The sequence below is a fragment of the Gobio gobio genome (genome assembly GCF_949357685.1).
Source record: "Gobio gobio genome assembly, chromosome: 6".
Classification (NCBI taxonomy): domain Eukaryota; kingdom Metazoa; phylum Chordata; class Actinopteri; order Cypriniformes; family Gobionidae; genus Gobio; species Gobio gobio.
The window spans coordinates 32,048,562-32,073,415 of NC_137102.1; the positions used below are offsets into that span (position 1 = coordinate 32,048,562).

At 45.2% G+C, this 24,854-nt stretch overlaps 1 protein-coding gene across 1 annotated transcript in view; it reads right to left on the reverse strand.

The window, feature by feature from the left end:
- Positions 1-465: 465 nt before the first annotated feature.
- Positions 466-24,854, reverse strand: part of gjc2 (gap junction protein gamma 2) — a 72,169-nt gene continuing 47,780 nt past the window's right edge. Inside the window, exon 2 of the mRNA XM_079819461.1 lies at positions 466-2,474. Within this exon, the coding sequence (XP_079675587.1) occupies positions 1,192-2,445 (1,254 nt within the window). The 5' untranslated portion in view covers positions 2,446-2,474 and the 3' untranslated portion in view covers positions 466-1,191. The remainder of the gene's footprint in view (positions 2,475-24,854) is intronic.

A 24,854-nucleotide genomic window follows, 5' to 3' on the forward strand; every position in this document is an offset into this window, starting at 1 on the left:
TAATCTTTTTTAAGATTAAACAGATACTCCACCGCAAAAAATAAATAAAAAATATCATTATATACTCACCCTCATGCCATCCTATACAGTATGTATATGACTTTTGTTCTTCTGTAGAACACAGAGATTTTTTAGAAAATTATGGGTAAGTACATTTTTAGTGAATTTTAATTTTGGGTTGGAGTATCCCTTTAACTTTGAGTTAAAGGCTCTGTTCCAAAACCTTGTCTAAAAAGGCAGCTAATCCCATACAATGTGAAACCACTTTACATAACAACTATGTTAAACTTCACTTATCAGCACAACTCTTCTCGTGATCACACAAGAAAACTAACACTCGCAATTGATTCAAATTGAGTTTGGCATTAGATACATATTGCTAAGCCAAAGATGTGTAAATAAGATAAAAGATGTTGTAATAAAGACATTGTAATAAGGCCAAAAATACATAGCACAGCCACTTGTGGGAAAGTGCATTTTTAATAAGATAACCATTTTAATACATTTTTATAAGATGTACAATTATATTTAAAGTTGAGTTTCTTGCAACTTGCATCCACCCTATTTGATCACACTTTCATTACAATGCAATGAGGGATTGCTTTATCCACAAAGTATACATGTGATGCTGATGCTATTAGAAATTTTATAAAGGAGCATAATCTTGTTGCTTGACTGGAACAGTCTCGGCATCGCCACATACATGTACCTTAAAACTTAGGGCTAGGTGGGCAGCTCGCTTGGGTTTGGAACAGAGCCAGAGATTAATAACAATATGAGAACATAAAGAGGAGAACATGTGTCTTACAGCTATGATAACTATTTGAATGGAGTAGATACACAGGGGTTGTTCTTACATATTTCAATTAAATCAATGATCCATTAAAGACTAAATTGTAATACAGATTTCTAAGATGGTCAATGATGGACACTTGCATGCATTGGAATTTAGAGAAACGCAACACTTAATAAATGTAGCATTAAATAAAAGAACATTAAGAATTATTCTAAAAAGGGGGAATACACTAAAGCATTGTAAATAAAGTTTTAGAAATCAATACTACCCTTCTACAATATATTTATTTTTCAGTTGTGTTTATTGTTCAACACTAACTAAAGTTTTCATTGCCTGGGACAAAATGTTTTCTGAGGATAATGGTTCAGGAAAACGAATCAGTTAAGAGTTTGCCATTAAATCCACACAGATGTCTTTCCATTTTTTACTATTGTACCTTCCCTCTCAGTGCTTGCTTTAGGTCTTGCACCCTGTTTATCCTGTGCTGTGTTGACCCGGTTCTGCTCAGTCATTGTGCCACCAGATACAGGGCTGCTAGTTCTGGAAATATGAGAATTTTTTGTGTTGTATGTCTGAAACGCCATATCAAGTTGTTCCTGGGCTACTCGTAAATGGTGGTGCAAGGTAGCCAGGTCAGATGGAATATTCTCATCAGGACTTGTACAATGCTGTTCTTGAACCACTCTGGGCATGTTCTGGTCATGTAAGATGATGCTGTTGGGAATGCGACCTGGTTTGTCAGATTTAACCACAAGGTTGTACCCTGGTGGAGAACTAGAAATGTTCCTGGTGTAAGGGTAGCTGTAGGAAGGTCGTTGGCCCTGGCTTCGACGTCTACGAAGACTGTCACGGAAGGCACCAATCCCCAAGTGGAACATCTCACAAACATTGAGCAGCAGACAAAGACAGCTCACAACATACATGATGAGTAAAAAGATGGTCTTCTCAGTGGGTCGTGAAACAAAGCAGTCTACTCTGTGCGGACATGGGATCTTGTTGCAGACATACGAAGGATTAACACGGAAGCCATAAAGGAAATACTGACCCGTGAGGAATCCCACCTCAAAGATGGCACGGGATAAAAGCTGAAGCACATACATTCTCATCAATCCTTCTTGCATTATTCTACGGCGGCCATCATGCTTCATTGGATCTTGGCCTTTGCCCTTGTCTGTCTCTGGTTTGACCTCCTGCGCATCCAAAGAGTCTTCTTCATAGATCATTGGCTCTGCATCCTCATCCTCTACATTTCCACAGACCTCTTCTAGGTGGTGTCCATTTCTCCACTGACTGTGGCGACTCCTCTTTTGATAAATCTGGCTCTTGCGCCATTCCTCCTCCGAGGTACGGGCGATCTTATGAATGGCATAACCCAGATACATGACAGAGGGAGTGGATATCATGATTATCTGGAACACCCAGAATCGGACATGTGAGAGGGGGGCAAAGGAATCATAGCATACGTTGTCACAGCCAGGCTGCTTAGTGTTGCAGGTGAACTTTGTCTGCTCATCTGAGTAGATTGATTCACCTCCCACTGCAGTCAGAACAATCCGGAAAATGATTAAGACAGTTAGCCAGACTTTCCCCACAAACGTGGAGTGGTTGTGGATTTCCTCCAGTAGTCGAGTGAGAAAGCTCCAACTCATGTTGGTGACAGAGACTCTTTACTTATGATCTGCAAATAGTGGAAAAATGAGGATGGTAAGTCAAAGAAAAAGTCTACATATACATAAAAAAGATATTGGGTAAATTTCCCTTTCGATACACTCGTTCTACGTCGCTAGACGCTATGGAGAAAACTTATGGAAGCCTTTTTTAAGCACGCAGTGAACATTTTTTAAGCAATGGTGAGGCAGAGGAGCTGTACGAGCCCGCCAAACTGGGCTGGGCCATCTGGCTATATAAGGATGCTTTCTGCCATAGGATCTCAGATGAATTCTCCTTCAGCAACGAAGATCATCTCTCTTCACTGAACTACAAGACTGAAAGAAGCCTTCTCGTCATTGACAAGCAATGCAGTGGATCAGTCTTCAGCTTCAGCATGCTGCCAGCTTCAGCTGTTGACGGCACCTCTGCGAGCCTGTGTCTGCAAGCTGATCAGCGATTCCCCTGCAGCTTACGTTGATACAAATGTTGCACCAACAGTGTAGCTCGTGCAGGGCTGATGACTAGCACAGTGAATGCGTTGCCTGTCTGGGGAAATCCCATGCAGAATTCGCATTCACAGAGGCAAACTGCTCTCACTACACTCACGGATCGCTTTCTTTTCAGAGCACGACTCCGCCCCTCGCGCCCTCCCGTTTTCCTCCTCCCAGGAACCTTGGAGGAAAAAACTGAAGGCTCTGGAAGCAGTTTGTTTGTTGCAAGCATTGGGCCTCTTCAAACTCACCCACCCATGCATCTACCTGCTGTTACAGCGAACAAAATAAAAAACAAACATATTCAAAAAGAGATAACTTTTCCTCTTACACTAATCTCGAGTGTAAGGCCCCTACACAGCGGTCTGCCGCTCAAACTATCAATCCTTAGTGACTCGGGCAGAGGCTTGGGAGGCCATCCCCAGGGTGTCAAATTGGGTTTTGGGGGTGATAAAACAAGGATACTCACTCCAGTTCACTCGCAGGCCACTGGGCTTCAATGGCGTGGTTCACACCTCGGTAGGGAGCAATGAAGGTCACAAGCTCCGCTCTGAGGTGATGGCTTTGCTGGCAAAAGGAGCTGTCAAAACGGTTTTGAAAGCCCAACGCGAGTCATGCTTCTAAAGCTGCTACTTCCTCGTCCCCAAGAAGGATGGGGGCCTCAGGCCCATCCTCAATCTCAGGCATCTGAACCACGCCCTCATGAGATGGACATTCAAGATGGGTGCGGTCTCCAGAAGGAAAGTAGTTTCGACAGATGCCTCCAACACAGGTTGGGGGACTCTGTGTGAAGGCAAACTGACCTACGGCTCCTGGTCGGCCAGGGAAAAATGGCTGCAAATCAAAATGCTGGCGGTTTTTTGTGCCCTACAAACCTTCCTGCCAGACCTAAAGGGACACCATGTCTTGATCCACTCGGATAGCATGACGGTAGTGTCCTACATAAATCACCAAAAGGTCTAGCGACCCAGTACAAGTGAAGTATTGAAAGGGAACGTACTCTGTTACTAGCGTATCATCGGTTCCCTAAGATATAGGAACAAGTACTGCGTTGAAGGCCATGCTATTTTGCTGCACGACTCGCTGCAGTCGAATTGACCTGAGATCCATGCCCGCTTAAATAGCCAGATGTCCCCGCCCTGTTCAGCGGGCTTCATCGCCATAGGCTCGTGCAGCTCCGCTGCTTTGCCATTGGTTCGAACTGTTTCACTGCACAAACTAATGGTCATGCTTTTTCACTGCGTGATTTAAAAAGGATTCAGTTTTCAGAGAAAAATAAGTTTTCCCAACAGCATCTAGCGACACAGTACTCTTTCCCGTGTCTCAGGAAACGTCTCGGTTATGTATGTAACCCTCGTTCCCTGAAGGAGGTTACTGACAAAATGGGGGTTTCGCTTAGAAGCCAATCGCCTTTGAGATCAACAAAATGAGCAAATGCCATGAAAATGCCATGGGTCTGCGGAATTTGCATAATGCAACCCCACATTGCACACTCGCATTATGTTTACCTGCTGAAGAACCGAGGCATGAGCACCTGGCCATTCCAGCGGTACAGCGGTAGTGGCATGGGGACGTAACGTCTCCGTTCCCTTCCTTCAGGGAACGAGGGTTACATACGTAACCGAGACGTTTCCTGAGACAAGGGAAAGAGTACTGTGTCGCGTTCAGTACAGCGAGACGTTCCCTTTCAGTCAGTACACTACGAGTTACATTAGTTACTGATGAAATGGGGGTCCCAATTCAATCTCGCCACGACGGCTGTCTTCCAGCGTCCTGACCGAGCTTCTCACCCTATTTCTAAGGGAGCACCCAGCCACCCTACAGAGAAAGCTCATTTCGGCCGCCTGTATCCGGGATCTTGTCCTTTCTGTCATGACCCACAGCTCATGACCATAGGTGAGAGTAGGAATGTAGATCGACCGGTAAATCGAGAGCTTTGCCTTACAGCTCAGCTCCTTCTTCACCCCGACAGACCGGTACATCGACTGCATTACTGCAGAAGCTGCACAGATCAGTCTGTCAATCTCCCGTTCCATCCTTCCCTCACTCGTGAACAAGACCCCAAGAGACCTGAACTCCTCCACTTGAGACAGGAACTCTCCACCAACCTGAAGTGGGCAATCCACCCTTTTCCGACTGAGAACCATGGCGTCGGACTTGGGGGTGCTAATTCTCATCCCAGCCGCTTCACACTCGGCTGCAAACCCCCCCCCAGTGCACGCTGAAGGTCCTGGTCTGAGGAGGCCAACACGACAACATCATCCGCAAAAAGCAGCGACGAAATCGTATGGTCCTCAAACCGGACACTCTCCGGCCCTTGGCTGCGCCTAGAAATTCAGTCCATAAAAATTATAAACAGAACCGGTGACAAAGGGCAGCCCTGCCGGAGTCCAACATGCACCGGGAACAGGTCTGACTTACTGCCGGCAATGCGAACCAAGCTCTTGCTCCGGTCGTACAGGGACCGAACAGCCCTAAGCAGGGGGCCGCTGACCCCATACTCCCAGAGCACCCTCCACAGGATGCCACGAGGAACACAGTCGAATGCCTTCTCCAAATCCACAAAACACATATGGACTGGTTGGGCAAACTCCCATGAACCCTCCAGCACCCTGGAAAGGGTATAGAGCTGGTCCAGTGTTCCACGACCGGGACTAAAACCACACTGTTCCTCCTGAATCCGAGGTTCCACTATCGGCCGAATTCTCCTCTCCAGTACCCTGGCATAGACTTTCCCGGGGAGGCTGAGAAGTGTGATCCCCCTATAGTTGGAACACACTCTCCGGTCCCCCTTCTTGAAAAGAGGGACCACCACCCCGGTCTGCCAGTCCAGAGGTACTGTCCCCAACCGCCATGCAATGTTGCAGAGGCGTGTCAGCCAAGACAGCCCCACAACATCCAGAGACTTGAGGTACTCAGGGCGGATCTCTTCCACCCCTGGTGCCTTGCCACCGAGGAGCTTTTTAACTACCTCGATGACTTCAGCCCGGGTGAAGGACGAGTCCTCCTCCGAGTCCCCAGCCACTGCTTCCTCAACGGAAGACATGTCGGTTGGATTGAGGAGATTCTCGAAGTATTCCTTCCAAGTATTCCTTCTCAGCCCGGGAAACACCAGTGCCATCATCTGGCAACACCACGGGTTGCAGCGTGCTCGAAGGGGGTGTGGCCCGAGGAATGTTCATCGGGTTGGCCCACACCGTCACCCTCAGATCACCCTGACCACCAGCCAAAGTATCCCCTCTCCCGGAGGAGATAGATTGGGGTATGGTAGAGGGGACTCTCCCCCCTTTACGGAGATCACTGAGTCTTGATCGCAACACTGCGATGGTCATGTTCCCGCAGTGAGAACATGACGCATCCACGAACGCACGCTCAGCGTGCACGAGGCCCAAGCACACCAAACAGCGTTTGTGCCCGTCAAACGGATTAACCAGCCGCCCACACCCAGGAACGGAGCACAGGCGAGACATCTTGAAAAAGATGTGCCATGTGCAGCTCTTTTAGAGAGGAGTTTGTACTCTACAGAAATGCTGAAGCGCCAAGGGAGAACTTGCACACTGTGTGGATCACTGCACAGATCTGACAGGAATGCGGAACTCGCTGGAACGCGCCGTCACACCAACACTCTGGAGAGAAGCTCGTCTTCAAGAGATTATAACGCTCAGGCAAGTGATACTCGGCTCTGAAGCAGAAACATAATGCGAGTGTGCAATGCAACATCCTTTATACCCACGCGGTGGGGCGGGGTTGCATTATGCAAATTCCGCAGACCCATGGCATTTTCATGCCATTGGCTCGTTTTGTAGATCTCAAAGGCGATTGGCTTCTAAGCGAAACCCCCATTTCGTCAGTAACTGATGTAACTCATAGTGTACTGACTGAAAGGGAACCAAGGTTACGTTAGTAACCAAGTACATTTTTGACACTAAAAAGTCTTATTTGCTGCGACAAATTCTGCTTCTACAAGGTAACATTCTCATAAAAAAGACATTTATGTTTGCACAGCCTGGTCTCATTGTTAATGCATAGATATTAATACATAACATTTACAGGTACAAAACGTAAATTTTGAAGAAATGCTGAAACATACGACATATTGACAAAATTTAATTGTAAACATTATTATGTATTTACTAGAGATGCACCGATGAATGGCCAGCGGATTTTTGGATGAATTTACAACCATCAACATATCGGCTATAGCATGAAAAAGGCTGATCCAACATTTTTCTCTGGGTAAAATAATTAAATACTTGCCAAAACAAAATTAAATCTGTACAAAATACAGCAGGGCTCTGCTAGAAGGACCACCCAGGGTCAGTATGAATAACGCTCAGGACAATTGAATTGTGCACCACTTTGCTAAAGTTTTGCATGTGGTTATAAGCCTTGCGAATGATAAAATTCAAGCGCAAGAAGACACAAAAGAGAACCCAATTCTACTCACTGTGTGAGAAGTTTGCACACATCCAAAGCGCATGCCCGGAAAGCAACATCTCAGGTAACAGGCAAATATTGAATGGAGATGTCTTTCACTTCTTCTAATTCACACACAATTCTATCAAAATGGCCTTCCTGGTGAGTATGCTTGTAAACTGTAGCTGCGTCCCAATTCAGAGGCTGCATCCTTCTATTGCTGCATTCAAAGGCTATTTGTTTCACCGTGGCGTGATGAAGGCTGTCCTAATTCGAAGGCTCCTTCAATGAGACCTCAAAATGTGTCCTTCGTTTCCCGCGCAATGAAGGATACAACAGATGCCTGTTTGTGGCCTCCGAAGAGTCCTCCGTAGACTAGACCGTCCCATTCAACAATGCTCGATCTGACTCTGCGGCCAAGTCCGAGTCCTTCGAAGGATACAGCCTCTAATTGGGACACAGCTATAGTCGGTTATGTCTTAAATTAATGTAAACAGCTGAGAAATAAAATGCTTGTGTAACAGTATATTGGATCCATGTACCTCTTAAAGTTACAGCAGCCTAATAATCCTGCTACGCTGCTGTCTGTGTTTTAATGTTAATGAAATAACAAAGACAAAAGAATCGCTCACTAATCGTGACTAAATAACTTTAATAAGGATTAATAGGTATTTAATTTATATAGTGAAGAATATGCAGTGTCATTTTTGTTTACTTTTTTTCAGTACCTGAAAACTACTGTTAAACATACCTAAAAAGCCAAAACAATCTTAAAAAGCATTATATAAATGATGGTGACTTGACTTGAATAGAGGGAAGATGCAGGACTAGCTTTAAAACTTTTCACCAATCTCAAGCATTAACAACTATTAGGTAACAATCTACAACATCTGGTCCACATCTCTTAACCAATATTGCTACATAATTAGGCAAATAAACCATACGTACAAGTATCCTGATTAAAACGTTAATAACAAAACATAACTAGTGAATCACTAAAATGCAAGAATGATTCTGCATTAATTTAGTGTAAGTGGTGAGCCATAGTGGATAATAATATTAGCGATGCACCGAATACGAATATTGGGCTTTTTGACGGGGTTCGGTTTCTGCTGGACCTCAGAAATTTTACCCTAGGCTTGCACTACGCACGTTCCGCTGGTCGAATGTATTGACGCCGCCGTTGAAAGTGAAAATGGAACTCATGAACAGAAAACGTGGCAGTAGGCTACTTTAAGTCAAAAGAAGGCGATTCAAGTCGAGCTTCCCCAGATAGCAGACCAACACTGAATCATCATTGAATCAATGTTAATGCATCAACTAAAATATAATTAAATCAATGTTGAAATTTAACATTGATTTTTCATCAGGTTTGCACCCTGAAATAATGTTATTTCAATGATGAAAAATAGATCAAGATGGCCTTAAAATCACTATTTTTTTCAACTACAATTAAATCACTTATTTAACACTGAATCAACATTGAATCAATGTTAATGCATTAATCAAATTATCATTGAAACAATGGTGATATTTAACATTGATTTTTCATCAGGTTTGCACTTTGAATAATGTTATTTCAATGATGAAAAATAGATCAAGATGGCCATAAAATCTATATTTTTTCAACTTAAATTAAATCACTTATTTAACACTGAATCAACATAGAAACACTATAAAATCAATCTTGCTTTATGTACCGCAGGATTCTATGCCAGTTAATTTTCATGTTTGGCTGCAATTGATATGATTTTGAATCAAAAAGTCACTCAAAGTAAACAACACCCTTCAGTTTACATGCAAATGTATTTATTTATGCCCCCACAGTTTCAACAGGAAATCTCACATTGACTTAAAACAATTACATCTGAATTTATAACACAAATGAAAAACATGACAACCTGCATCTGCAAAATGGAAGTAAATACAAATGGAAACTTGCCAATAAAGACAGAAATGGGACAGTACTACTGAAAGAAAAAAGGTAGAAGAAAGAATGAAATACTCTGAATACTCTAAACTCAGGGGTTTACACCATGAGCAATGACCCCAAGTCTTTCAGGGGTGTAACGAAGCCATTTGTGCACCGTTCCAGTAAAGATGAACTCTGATTCCTCCTTTTTTTCAGCATTCACTTGTAATGCACCTAAAACAACAATAAGTTAGTAAATATTTGGAAAAGTGACTAATTATACATTTCAAATGTACTACAAAATGAAGTGAAACTTGAAATGGAGTGGGGGTACACCCAAGATGGCGGCGTGAGTAGTTCGCGAGGCTCTGGGTCTCTCCAGATTCTGCAATTTTGCGGTATTTTTCTTGCTCATCTCGGGTCTGTTCGTTCAGAATAGTTGTGCCTTAACATCGTACACCCGTGGTGAGATTTTGGATATTGGTTTGCGAATTTCCGACAGTTTTATGGACAACCTTCGACTCCTTCCTGAGATCGCTAGGACACCCGAGGCTATGCACTCTACCCGGCCGGGCGGAAGTGCTCGCAGGCGGCGCCGAGATCGTAAACAAAGGCGGGGTATACGCGGAGGACTGAGAGCTAAGCTAAGGCTAAAGCTAAGGCTAACCCCACATCGGCTCTCTTTACCCAGTATTTTCCTTGCCAATGTACGGTCGCTAGTGAACAAAATGGAGGAGATTCGACTCAGCATCACACACAGCAAGAAACTTTTGAACTGTAACGTCCTAATCTTCACGGAAACCTGGCTAAACGGCGGAATACCGGACACCGCTATTGAGCTAGCGGGATGCCACACGCTCCGGGCGGATAGAACATTAGATGGCTCCGGTAAGACCAGAGGTGGTGGATTGTGCATTTACATTAACAAAGCCTGGTGCACAAACTCTGCTATTGTTGGGAGTCGTTGTTCAGCTAACCTCGAGTTTCTCATGGTTAAATGTAGACCGTTTTATCTACCGCAGGAGTTCACTTCCACCATTATAACTGCAGCCTATATTCCCCCGGATGCTGATGCCAAGCTTGCTATGAAAGAACTTCATGCAGCCATCAGTAAACAACAGACTGATCACCCGGAAGCTGCTTTTATTGTTGCAGGTGACTTTAATCATTCAAACTTAAAGTCAGTGCCACCCAAGTTTCACCAGCATGTTTCCTGCCACACCAGAGGAAACAAAACCTTAGACCATGTTTACACAAACATGGCTGGCGCTTACGTTGCGACACCCCTCCCCCACCTGGGACAGTCAGATCACCTGTCTTTGTTCCTCATCCCCAAATATGCACCCCTCATCAACCGTGTGAAGCCATCAGTGAAGACCATCAAGGTGTGGCCTGCGGGGGTTGATTCCACACTCCAGGAAAGGTTTCTACACACAGACTGGAGTGTGTTTGCTTCAAGCCACCAGTGGCGCTCACACAGACATTGACTTCTACACCTCCTCTGTATTGGATCATATCAATACCACCATTGACAGTGTTACAACCCAGAAACAGATCACCACATACCCAAATCAGAAGCCATGGATGAACAGGGAAGTGCGACTTCTGCTGAAGTCACGCAATACTGCCTTCAGATCAGGAGATGTACAAGCCTACAGTACGTCCAGGGCAAACCTGAAGAGGGGCATCAAAAAGGCCAAGCACTGCTACAAGCTAAAGATAGAGGGACACTTTTCCAACTCTGACCCTCGACGCATGTGGCTGGGCATTCAGGCCATCAGTGACTACAAACCCCCCCCACTCCACCCCCGCAGCCACTGATGTCAACTTCCTGAACGAGCTAAATTACTTTTATGCTCGCTTTGAAAGAGACAACAGAGAAACTGCCACCAAGCTCAAACCCTCAGCTGACCCACCAATCACACTCTCCTCCACAGATGTCTGCAAGGCACTGAGCCGGATCAGCGCGCACAAGGCTGCTGGACCAGACAACATCCGTGGTCGTGTTCTCAGGGCATGTTCGGAGCAGCTCGCTGAGGTTTTTACAGACATTTTCAACCTGTCTCTTGCCCAAGCAGCTGTACCTTCATGCTTTAAACGCACTTCCATTGTGCCAGTGCCAAAACACTCTAACCCGAGGTGCCCTAATGACTACCGCCCTGTAGCACTAACACCCATCGTCATGAAGTGCTTTGAGCGGCTGGTCCTGGAACACCTAAAAGACTCTCTACCATCCACATTGGACTCACACCAGTTTGCCTACTGCAGCAATAGGAGCACAGAGGATGCCGTTTCCATGGCACTGCACTCTGTGATCACTCACCTGGACAATAAAAACACTTACGCACGCATGCTGTTTGTTGACTTCAGCTCAGCATTCAACACTGTCATCCCAACCAAGTTAATAGCCAAACTTGGAGACCTGGGCATCAACACTTCAATGTGTAACTGGATTTTGGACTTCCTAACTGACAGACCCCAGAATGTTCGTTCAGGATTCACCTGCTCCACATCCATCACTCTTAACACTGGTGTACCACAGGGCTGTGTGCTAAGCCCGTTTCTCTACTCCCTCTTCACCGCCGACTGCAAGCCTGTGTATGGATCTAATTCTATCGTCAAGTTTGCGGACGACACAACGGTGATTGGTCTCATCAGCAACAACGATGAGACTGCCTATAGGGAGGAGATCCAGCACCTGGCCACATGGTGCACCGAAAATGACCTGCTCCTCAACACCACCAAAACAAAGGAGCTCATCGTGGACTTCAGGAAGGAGTCAAGAGGCACACACGACACCATCCACATCAATGGAATGGCTGTTGAACGTGTCTCCAGTTTCAAGTTCCTGGGGATCCACATCTCGGCGGACATGTCGTGGACGACCAACACCTCCAGCCTGGTCAAGAAGGCTCACCAGCGCCTCTTCTTCCTGAGGACACTGAGGAAGAATCAGCTCTCCTCGGCTATCCTGGTGAACTTCTATCGCTGCGCAATAGAAAGCATCCTGACCAACTGTGTGGCAGTATGGTATGGGAGCTGCTCTGTTGCGGAGCGCAAGGCACTGCAGCGGGTGGTGAAAACTGCCCAGCGCATCACAGGGACTCCACTACCTGCCATCGAGCACATCCAGAGGAAACGCTGCCTGCATCGAGCTCGCAGCATCCTCAAGGACTCCTCTCACCCAGCCCACAGACTGTTTTCTCTCCTGCCCTCCGGCAGGCGTTTCAGGATCCACCGGACCAGGACCAGCAGACTAAAGAACAGTTTTTTCCCCAGAGCTGTCTCTTTACTGAACTCTAACCGCCGCTGATCCACTTCCCTCATATACTGATAACTCTCCTACCTCACATCCGCCTTCACTCTGTTATTTGCACTACCGACTGTTTATTACAGTCACAACTGTTTACTTATTCATTTTGCACTACCATACCTTAACTGTATTATGCTCATTTGCACTGCCGACTGTTATTTACAGTACCTACTGTTTACATTTGCATTTTGCACCGTACTTCTAACTGTAATATGCAATCACCTTCCACTGCACTTTTACACTTTTTTTCCGGATAGCTTCTGTCCATAATTTATTGCACTACCTTAATCCACTGCCATATTCCTCATTTTAGCCTAACATATCATTATATACCTCTCTCTGTAAAATTCTGTTTATAGTAATAGCCATCTGTATATTATATTACATATCCACCTGTAAATTCTGTTTATAGTAATAACCATCTGTATATTATTCACTGTACATATTCACCTGTAAATTCTGTTTATAGTAATAACCATCTCTCTATGTATAGATATATTTATATATACTCAGTACATATCCATGTCCTGCACTTATGCAAACGTTGTATATCCTGCACTTGCTGCTATTGCACTTCTGGTTAGACCTAAACTGCATTTCGTTGCCTTGTACTTGTACTTGTGTAATGACAATAAAGTTGAATCTAATCTAATCTAATCTAATCTAATCTAAATGTGATCAAAATCTTTACATTCCAGTTAAAACACGCTGAATTTAAATTCAAGACTATTTAATGAATTTTAGTATAGACTTTTCCCTTTAAAGCACCTGCAGACACAGGAGGAATGAATGGAAAAGCAATGTGAAAATATCTTCAAATATCTATCTTGTTTTATCTAATATTAATACTGTATTTAATAGTAAATAATAGTAAATAAACAAATAAAGTGTGAAAGTGAAACAAGTAAATCAATAATCAAGTAGCTAAATTAATAAAGAGGAGCTGGATTGGTTACACAGTGGTTTGTAAGAGATTATCCATTTTACAACTCGAACTGGAGGCGCAGCAGTTTTCTAAATTTCTGCAGTTTGATATAACATTAGTTGCCTACAGAACTTAAAGATCTCACTCTTCTTTCATTTTCTTTCTTGCTGCACTAAAGATTAAATTGTAATTCTGTTCACCCCTCGTGCGGGTATCGCAAAGCTGAAGCAGAGCTACGAACTGATTGTCCTATTCCCCCTCACCGCGCAAACAGGGCAATCAGTTCATAGCTCTACTTCATCTGTGCGATACCTGCACGAGGGGCGACCAGAAGAACTCACATGCCAGAAATTCATCCAATCGCCTCTCGTTACTGCCTGTACACTGGACAAATATGAGATGATTTTACTATCAAAATGATTAATAAATGCACGCACAATTATCCATGAACTTGTTACATTTTGCAGATATTTTTACTGTCCACAAACAAATGCCTTTCTACTTGTGTGTGCTAAATACAGAATTACATGAATGAGCAGCATTTTGTACTAATAAACATAATTGTGAATGCAAAACTTGCAAAAACGATTTTGTATTAATGTTGGTCAGAATCTGTGCGTGCAACGAGTAAGATGTGCATTTGTGGATCCGGTGCCACGCATGCATTCATTGACTCGTTTGTGAGTCGATCCTATTGTCTCAAAATCCAAATGAATCAAATAGGATCGACTCACAAACGAGGCAATGAATGCATGCGCGGCACCGGATCCACAAATACACATCTCACTCGTTGCACGCACAGATTAATCATTTTGATTCTAAAATCAAGCGAACACCTCACAACAAACGCATGACAAAGCTGAAAATCGTTCCGATCGAAATAAGAGTTGCACGAGTCAGAATTCGGCTCAAAAAAATGGGACGAAAATCGCACCGTGTATGCCCAGTTTAAGAAAATAAAAAATAAAAAATATGATAGGGTTTGGTGAAAAACAAACTGAAATTCAATGTTGTTGTGTTCTAGCACTAGGTTTGCGGGTTTCAAGGGGTTACGTTTTTGTCTGCATTGTGCGCATGTGTTGTAGAATGAGTTACACAGAACTAGTAAAGTGGTTATCCGTTCAGCTGTGTGCGTGTGCTTCATGTTAAATAACTAAATGAACTACTCCAACATAACATTGGCGACAAGGATGGCTGAGTTTAGCTTACCACCGCCGGCCCCTTTTCTTCCTGTGCCTATTCCATGGGCGAGCTGGATTGATGGCTTCACAGTGTATCTCGAGGCCATGAACTATGATGACATACCAGATAGGCGGAAAATCGCTCTGCTTCGTCACTGCCTCGGGGCTGAGGGACAGAGAATATATCGTGCTCTCGGGGAAGCTGAGATGTATGAGGAAGCCGTCTCCCTTTTCACACAACACTTCACGGGCCAACAGTGAGTCATACTCCGCCGATATAAACTACGCAAGCGTCTTCAGTGACCGGGTGAGTCCATGCAAGACTACGTGACTAATCTGCATGACATGGCGCGCTCATGCAATTATGGGACGCTTCAAGATCAGATTGTTTGTGATCAGTTTATTGAAGGAATACTATGTGACAAGATTCGGGAAAAACTGTTGTTAGAACCTGACGAATTGACACTGCATGAAAAGTGGGATTTTCGTCAGTATGTGGCACTGTAGATTGCCGCGAAACTTCAGGTTTACGACTGTGCACGGCAATTTGCAGGCAACACCGAAAACTGCCGTAAATTGACGGAAATTGACGTGGGCCTTGCTTGGCAGTTGTCCCCCCATGACCCCCCCCCCTCCCCTTAATTCTAGGGGAGGCTTTATCATGTAAATGAACATGCTGTGAGCTACACAAATGCAAATCAGAGTAGCAGCAGGGGGAGTTTTATCTAGGTTCTGAATTTTTTTAACTAAAACATTTTTCAGTTAAATGTACTCGTTTTAGTTCACATTACTAAAAAAAATTTCTAGGGCAACCAGTTTGCTCCAATTTTTTAAGTAGATTCAACTTGTCCGGGCAAACAGAGTAGATTAATTACTCTGTATGTCATTAGCAATAACCATGTGAAAAAAAAAAAAATACACACAAAATAAAAAGTTACGGTGTTATGCCTATATGTAATTGAAGCACTTTTGCCACACCCATTAACTTAAATAAAGTGAAAATAAATATAATAGGTTTTTCTGGAGCTCCTTGGTGGTCTGAAACCTCAATGAGGTTGAAGAATATAGGGATAAATTAAGCCCCTCTGTGGACTGATTTCCTGACTCTTGATCTCTCTCTCTCTCTCTCTCTCTCTCTCTCTCTCTCTCTCTCTCTCTCTCTCTCTCTCTCTCTCTCTCTCACACACACACACACACACACACACAGACACACACACACACACATCTGTGCAGGCAGACACACACACACACACACACACACACACACACAGGTCATGGCCATGACGCGTACAAAACTTGAAGACGAGCTTTAAACAGACGTGTTTTGGGCCATGTCCACACGAAGCCAGAACTTTCCCTATCCGATCTTTTTTTTCCCTCGTTTCAAGATATATCAGCGTACACACGAGAGCATGAAAACGGCTCAAAACGATGTAGTATACATGCCAGGCCAGTATGTGGCACTGTAATTCTGCCACAGAAATACACTAAAAACGGAGAAGAAGAGTTGTGGCTAGAAGGGGTACGGCAACAGTCGGAGGTGAGGTAAAATCTCACAATAAAATAACAATAAATACATTTGCTACTTACCAGATGTGTTTTATTAACACATACACCTATCCCAACCCTAAACATAACCTTATAATAATGCAAATACAGTAATTAAACAACGCAGTATTGATGTGCGCATGCCCAGTGCCCGTAGTTGTATCCCCTTTAAGTCTTCCCTGCGCAGGACGTGGTGTGATGACATCATCGTTTCACAAAATAGACGGATTGACCGTATACACGAAACCGCAAGGGTGTCGTTTTCAATGTATCCACTTTAGGACCCGGTTTCAAAAAATAGCGGTTTCAGTCTCCAAAAACGCCGGATCCGTGTGGACGAAACGCCAATACGATAAAAAAATGTATACATATACAGTGATACGCATCTCCGTGTGGACGGACCCTTGGACTCTTTTTGCTTTGTGTTTTTGCTGTTTTGCTTTTTCGTGATCAACAACGACAGGACGTAATTTCGCCTTCAGCTCCCCTTCAACTCCTCTGCATGGACACTGCTAACTTTTTCGACTAATTTTCAGCTGTCTTCGTCTTCACAACTCTGAGGCAAACTGCAGGCGCTATGAACCAGAGCATGGATAATGTAACGTTACGATTTAAAGAATATGCTTTTATTCAGCTGTATAAGGAAATGGATGCGTTAATAGATCCGAGCTTAAAACTGCACATTTTGTTTTCACAGACTATCCTCGCCTCATAACGAAGCCGTGAGCTCTTATCTGCTTGGAGCGATTTCCGCGAGTCCAGATTTAACCGCTGATCACGACGAAATTGTGTGTAAGTAACTTCTAATGTGAGTCGATCAAGAAGAAAAAGGGTAAGATTTATTATATTAGATCCGTTTTTTGTCAATGTGAGTATTTTTCAGGTTGCTTATTGTCTTTATGGATTGTATTACAGTTGCTGGAAGCAAGAGTGTGCTGGATGAGGTGGACATTTGGAAGTCCGCGACCATTGAACTCATATCTGACGAGGAAGACGGTTTTGTTGACGGGGTGTCTGGATGGATTGTGCGGCCACCGCCCTCTCGCAGCCTGGAGCACGCCGAACTTTACATTACATTACAAGACATTACTGCTGCACTGTACATAGTTGAGTGTTTAACAATAAAGCTCTTTCTTTGAATAAACAGCTGTTTTATAAATGAAGCCCTTTCTTTGAATGAACAGCTGTATGCTTATAAATGAAGCTCTTTCTTTGAATAAACGGCACGGTCCGTATAATTTTCCCATATATTCCTTGATGGTATGAATACTTCATAGCACAATAACATTAATATAAAAGAAATTATTACAACATAAATTATATATGTATTATTATTATTGGGGTTTACATTTATAATGAGCCAGGGGGACCAATAATGATTGGTTTGCAGTGATCTGCCAACCAGTCACGAGGGATTTATCTTTTTTTAATGTAGTGGCTTCAGCCAATAGTGAGTGAGTAAATTCAAGTCTGGCCGTTGACTCTCTGGTTTCGCTGCTATTCATATGCTAATTAGAGCATCGCACCTCCGCGCGGTCTCAGCGGGGGGCCCTCCACCTACGTCATGGTTCGTTTACGACAATTTGTGGCACAGACGAACGCGATGTTCGCTGCCTCTAAATTGTCGAAAACTGCCGAAAATTAGGGAGATTTCCGGGAGTATACATGCGTTTACGGGGTCGAAAATCCCACTTTTCATGCAGTGTGACACTAAACCAACCAGTTGTAATTGCACAGCAAGTGGAGGCTGCTCTCGTATGCTCCACACTGCTCGCTGACGCGCACCCCCCTGCAGAAGTTCCCATGCAACAGCTCTGATCTTCCTGCCATTCAGGCCACTGTCATTTATCCACAGAAAATACTGAAGATAACAATGCAGGTGTTCCAGTGCAGTTTACACAGTTAAAGCGAAACCAACACAGTTTGAGCTTTTTTAACAACTGTGGCTCCAGTTCACACAATTCAAGAGCCCAAAATTGCCCTGCACCTGGACAGACATGCAGAAAGTGTTTAAAAAAAATCACTTTGCTAAAGTTTGCCGGTCGGCTTCCACTACACAAGCAGCACGAAGAAGACCCTCACCTGTCCGTAATGACTACACTGAGATCAGGCATGTATCAGCTGGTCAGGCAGCTTTTAGGACATGTACTGTGCTCCTGGAGGAGGTGAGCCTTCCACTCCTGATGGATACGGGAGCAGCGGCATCGTTGCTTAATGCCAGTACGTATCACAAGTTTTTCTCACATTTGGCTTTACAGCAACCCTGCACTTCCCTCTGTGGCTACGACAGCTCAAAGATTGTGATGCTCGCGTTCTCTGGGTCTCAGTATGTTACGGCTGTAAACATCTGCCATCATCTCCTTTCTACATTAATGAGCGGGGAGCCAACCTTCTGGGACTTGATCTATTTACAAGCTTGGGATTCACACTTCGAGATGAAAAGGGCTCCGATATTCACCATTTCACCTCCACATGGCAACAGAGATAGCCATTTACATTACATTTACATTTAGTCATTTAGCAGACGCTTTTATCCAAAGCGACTTACAAATGAGAGCAATAGAAGCAACTAGAACGGTCAAGGGCTACAGTATGCAAGTGCTGTAACAAGTCTCAGTTAATCTAACACAGAACACACGACAATTTTTTTTTAAATAAATTAGACAGACAGAAAATGAATCGAATGGAATGTTAAGTGCTATTCTTGATTGGTTAGGTGCTGCTGGAAAAGACGTGTCTTTAGCCGTTTTTTGAAAATGGCTACAGACTCGGCGGCTCGAATTGAGATAGGCAGGTCATTCCACCAGGTGGGGGCAGTCCAGGAAAAGGTCCGTGAGAGTGATTTCATGCCTCTTTGGTATGGCACTACAAGGCGTCGTTCACTGGCAGACCGTAAGCTCCTGGAGGGTGTGTAAGTCTGAACAAGCGAGTTTAGGTATATTGGTGCAGAGCCAGTGGTTGCTTTGAAGGCGAGCACCAGTGACTTGAATTTGATGCGAGCAGCAATTGGCAGCCAGTGGAGACTGATGAAGAGAGGCGTGACGTGCGCTCTCTTCGGCTCGTTAAAGATCACCCTCGCCGCTGCGTTCTGGATCAGTTGCAAGGGTTTGATAGTGCATGCCGGAAGGCCCGCTAGAAGAGCATTACAGTAGTCCAGTCTGGAGAGAACAAGAGCTTGGACCAGGAGTTGTGTGGCCTGCTCTGATAGGAAGGGTCTGATCCTCCTAATATTGTATAACGCAAATCTGCAGGACCGGGATGTTGCAGTAATGTGGTCAGTGAATTTTAGCTGATCATCAATCACAACTCCAAGATTCCTGGCTGTCCTGGACGGAGTTATGATTGATGATCCTAGCTGAATGGAGAGATTATGATGAAGTGCTGGGTTGGCTGAGACCACAAGCAGTTCTGTCTTTGGAAGGTTGAGTTGCAGGTGATGTTCCTTCATCCAGGCAGAAATGTCTGTTAGGCAGGCAGCGATACGACCACCAACCGTGGGATCATCTGGTTGAAATGAGAAGTAGAGTTGAGTGTCGTTAGCGTAGCAATGATAGGAAAAGCCATGTTTCTGAATGACAGTTCCCAGTGATGACATGTAGATGGAGAAGAGAAGTGGTCCAAGCACTGAGCCCTGGGGAACGCCAGTAGCTAGATGATGTGACTTAGACACTTCACCTCTCCATGACACTCTGAAGGACCTACCTGAGAGGTAAGACTTGAGCCACTGGAGAGCAGTTCCTGAGATGCCCATCTCCATGAGAGTTGACAGGAGTATCTGGTGGTTAACTGTGTCAAAAGCAGCAGACAAATCCAGTAAGATAAGTACTGTGGATTTGGAAGTCGCTCTTGCCTGTCTCAGTGCTTCGGTAACCGAGAGCAGGGCAGTCTCAGTTGAGTGGCCACTTTTGAAGCCAGATTGGTTGATATCCAGGAGGTTGTTCTGTTCAAGAAACGTAGAGAGCTGGTTAAAAACAACTCGCTCGAGTGTCTTTGCAATGAAAGGCAGAAGGGATACCGGTCTGTAGTTTTCTAAAAGTGCTGGGTTCAGAGAGGGTTTCTTAAGCAGTGGGGTTACCCGAGCCTGCTTAAATGCTGTGGGGAAGGTCCCGGTGTGAAGAGAGGTGTTGACAATATGAGTGAGTGCAGGAGTAACAGAAGAAGAGATGGCCTGAAGGAGGTGAGTGGGGATAGGGTCAAGTGGACAGGTAGTGGGGTGGTTGGAAAGGATGAGTTTGGAGATGTCAGCTTCAGAGAGCAGAGAAAAAGAGGGGAGCGTATGTGTGATGGTTGTTGAGATGTGCGTGTCGGTTTGTGGTGCGGAGAATTGGCTGCTGATGGAGGAGATTTTATTTGTGAAAAATGATGCAAAGTCGCCAGCTGTAAGAGTTGATGAAGGAGGGGGGGGGGGGGGGGGGACAAAGGAGTGAAGAGAATGTTCTGAAAAGTGCACGAGAGTCAGAGCAGTTGTTGATTTTGTTGTGGTAGTATGTAGATTTAGCAGTGGAGACATTAGCAGAGAAAGAAGCAAGGAGAGACTGATACAGGGTCAGGTCAGTAGTGTTTTTAGTTTTTCGCCACTTCCTCTCTGCCGCCCGGAGCCCAGAACGATGTTCGCGGAGAACATCAGACAGCCAGGGGGCAGAGGGAGTGGTGCGGGCTGGCCTGGTTGAAACGGGACAGAGGTTGTCCAAGCAAGATGTTAGAGTGGAGCAAAGAGTGTCAGTAGCACTGTTAGTGTCCAGTGCTTGGAACTGAGCAGGTGGAGGGAGTGAGGAGGAAACCATAGTGGATAGACGGGAGGGAGAGAGTGAGCGTAGATTACGCCGAAAGGTGATCTGGGGAGGAGTGTGTGTTGTGTCAGGAGTCAGTAGGAGGTTAAGAGTGATGAGAAAGTGATCAGAGGTGTGCAATGGAGTAACTAAAGGGTCGTCGGTGGAGCAGTAGCGCGTGTAGATAAGGTCCAGATGATTACCTGATTTGTGAGTAGCTGCAGTAGATACTCGCTTAAGGTCAAATGAGGTCAGAAGAGTGGTGAAGTCTGCAGCCTGTGGTTTATCAAGGTGAATGTTGAAGTCACCGAGCAGTACCAGAGGAGTGCCATCCTCGGGGAAGTGAGAGAGTAACATATCCAACTCCTCCAAGAAGTTACCCAGTTGACCTGGAGGGCGATAAATAACTACAACATGGATTTTAGCAGGGTGAGTGATCGTGATTGAGTGTGATTCAAATGAGCAGTTGCCAGATAGAGAAGGGATGGGCTCAAATTTCCAATCCTTTGAAATGAGCAGACCAGTACCTCCGCCCCTCCCAATCGGGCGAGAGGTGTGTGAAAAAGAGAAATTATTTGAGAGAGCTGCAGGAGTGGCAGTGTCTTCTGGTTTGATCCATGTCTCAGTTAGAGCCATGAGACTGAGATGTGAAAGAGTGGAAAGAGATGAAATAAAGTCTGCTTTGTTTACAGCAGACTGGCAATTCCAGAGACCAATTGGAATGGATATTAATGTAGCAGAGGAAATAGGTACACTACGCAGATTATTGGGATTACGGCGTCTAGAATGTCCTGAGCGTGATTTACGGGTGTGTGTGGTAATAGTAGAGATTTGGAAGCACATTATGAAAACAGGTCAGACAAATAAACAGATGAAAACAAGCAAAACACAAAAGTGGACAAAGTAGAAGGAAAGCTATACTTAAGTGCCTTGTCGGTGTCCTTGCTCGAGTGGAGTCGCACAGAGTAGAGTCGATGTCTTTACACTCTTCGGTCTTCACACGAGGAGGGCTTCACACGAGGGCTGCCGCTTCCGCTGCCGCGTAGTACTACTCAATTTATACTCACGGTAAGTGTCGTTAGTGAATACAGCTGGTCACTCCCAGTGAAACGCGTTAGCTCGCACGAGGTCAAACGATAACAAACGAGACTACAACAAACGGCCAACTACAGCACACATACAATGTTCTAAACAAAAGTTGAACTACAGATCAAGTGAGGAAAATGAATACAGAAACTCACACACTAGTTGTTCTCCCTGATGTTCGGTGCTTCTCTCTGACACAATGTAAACAGTGCACGCTCTAAATACCACGCTGGCTTATGGCCATGCCCAGTGAAACGCGTTAGCTCGCACGAGGTCAAACGATAACAAACGAGACTACAACAAACGGCCAACTACAGCACACATACAATGTTCTAAACAAAAGTTGAACTACAGATCAAGTGAGGAAAATGAATACAGAAACTCACACACTAGTTGTTCTCCCTGATGTTCGGTGCTTCTCTCTGACACAATGTAAACAGTGCACGCTCTAAATACCACGCTGGCTTATGGCCACGCCCAGTGAAACGCGTTAGCTCGCACGAGGTCAAACGATAACAAACGAGACTACAACAAACGCCCAACTACAGCACACATACAATGTTCTAAACAAAAGTTGAACTACAGATCAAGTGAGGAAAATGAATACAGAAACTCACACACTAGTTGTTCTCCCTGATGTTCGGTGCTTCTCTCTGACACAATGTAAACAGTGCACGCTCTAAATACCACGCTGGCTTATGGCCACGCCCAGTGAAACGCGTTAGCTCGCACGAGGTCAAACGATAACAAACGAGACTACAACAAACGGCCAACTACAGCACACATACAATGTTCTAAACAAAAGTTGAACTACAGATCAAGTGAGGAAAATGAATACAGAAACTCACACACTAGTTGTTCTCCCTGATGTTCGGTGCTTCTCTCTGAAGATAGCCATCGCTGTTCGACGGACTAGGCTGCCTTAAAACATTCACCCATAGGCCTTTAGTTGACCCTGCTGTGCCGCCGGTCATACAGCACCTGCGCAGAATTCCCCTAGCCCTGCGGGAGGAAGTTACTGCGGAGCTCCAAATGATACTGGACATGGGAGTTATTAGATTAGATTAGATTAGATTAGATTCAACTTTATTGTCATTACACAAGTACAAGTACAAGGCAACGTTATTGAGCCAGTCAATGCATCCCCCTGGATTTCTAACCTGGTCATTGCAAAAGAAAATCGGGAGGAATACGAGTCTGTGTTGACTTGCGCCCTGTAAATAAGGCAGTTATCCCAGACAAGTACCACTTACCCACAGCTGAGGAGCTGACTGCTAACTTCTATGGTTCGACGGTCTTCTCAAAAATGGACCTGCGCCAAGGTTATCTGCAGGTGCCGCTTCACCCTTCTAGCAGAGACCTCACAGCATTCGTCACACACGCTGGGGTATTTCATTATACTCGTATGCCGTTTGGCCTAAGCTCCGCCCCCAGTTGCTTTCAAAAGGTAATGACCACCATTTTGGCTGGAATTCCCGGAGTAGCAGTATTCTTGGATGATATAGTAGTCCATGCGCCAGATGTCCAAACCCATAACGACCATCTCAACAGGGTGGCCAGTGATCTCATGGCACATAACCTTATGTTGAATAGAGAGAAATGCACTTTTGCAGCCTCAGCCATAGACTTTGTGGGGTACCGCCTCACGTCTAGGGGCATCGCCCCTCTTCAGTCAAATATTGAGGCGATACACAGAATCGTTTCTGGGCATGACAGCCTATTACCTTCGGTTCCTGCCTCAGTACTCCCAAACCACGGCACCCCTTCGCCAGTTACTAAAGAAAGAAGAGCCATGGAACTGGACTAGTGCATGCTCCGAGGCTGTTCGAACACTGAAGTCCCAGCTTACCACACCTCCTGTCCTAGCTCACTTCGACCCCGAGAGCCAGCCTGTCGTCACCTGCAATGCCTCCACACAGGCACTGGGAGCAGTGCTGTCGCAGATGCAGAACGGAGTGGAAAGACCTGTAGCATTTGCTTCCAGAGCTTTGACCCCCACAGAACAGCGCTACTCTGTAGGTGAACGCGAGGCCCTTGCTTGCGTCTGGGAAACTGAAAGATGGCATCTCTTCCTCTATGGTCGGCACTTCACCCTCCGCACAGACCATCAGGCTCTGACCACAATCTTGTCAGCCTCTGGCTCAGGTCATAAACCCCTGCGTCTGCACAGATGGGGTGAGCGTCAAAGGCAGTATGACTACCAACTCAAGTTCAAGCCAGGGAGGGACAACGTGGTGGCTGATCTCTTATCTCGATCAACTGATGCATCCACACCAGCCAGGCAATGATGACATGGAGCCAGACCTCATTCAGATGCTACACACACCTCTGCAAGAAGCAGTCTCCCTGGAGCGATGTTTGTGTCTCTAGAGGCCTTTGTACAGTGGTGCCGGGCAGCCTGCGTGCACGAGTCTTCTCAATGATGCATGAGCGGCACTTGGGTATTGTAAAGCTCAAGCAAAGATGCCGGGACCTGGTCTGGTGGCCAGGCATTGATCGTGACATTGAAGGACTGGTCAGAGACTGCGAACCGTGTCTACTCAGTGGAAAGACTGGACAACCGGTCGCACCCCCTTTGCAGCCTGTTCCATGGCCATGTCATCCATGGGAGCGCCTGCAACTGGACATTTGTGGGGAAATTCCTGGTCATGGCATTCCCCACCATGAGCGCTTTCTAGTGATCGTGTATGATCTCCATTCTAAATGGCCTGAGGTAATACCAGCCGGAACAGTGACAACACAGACCATCACTCAGATACTGGAGAGT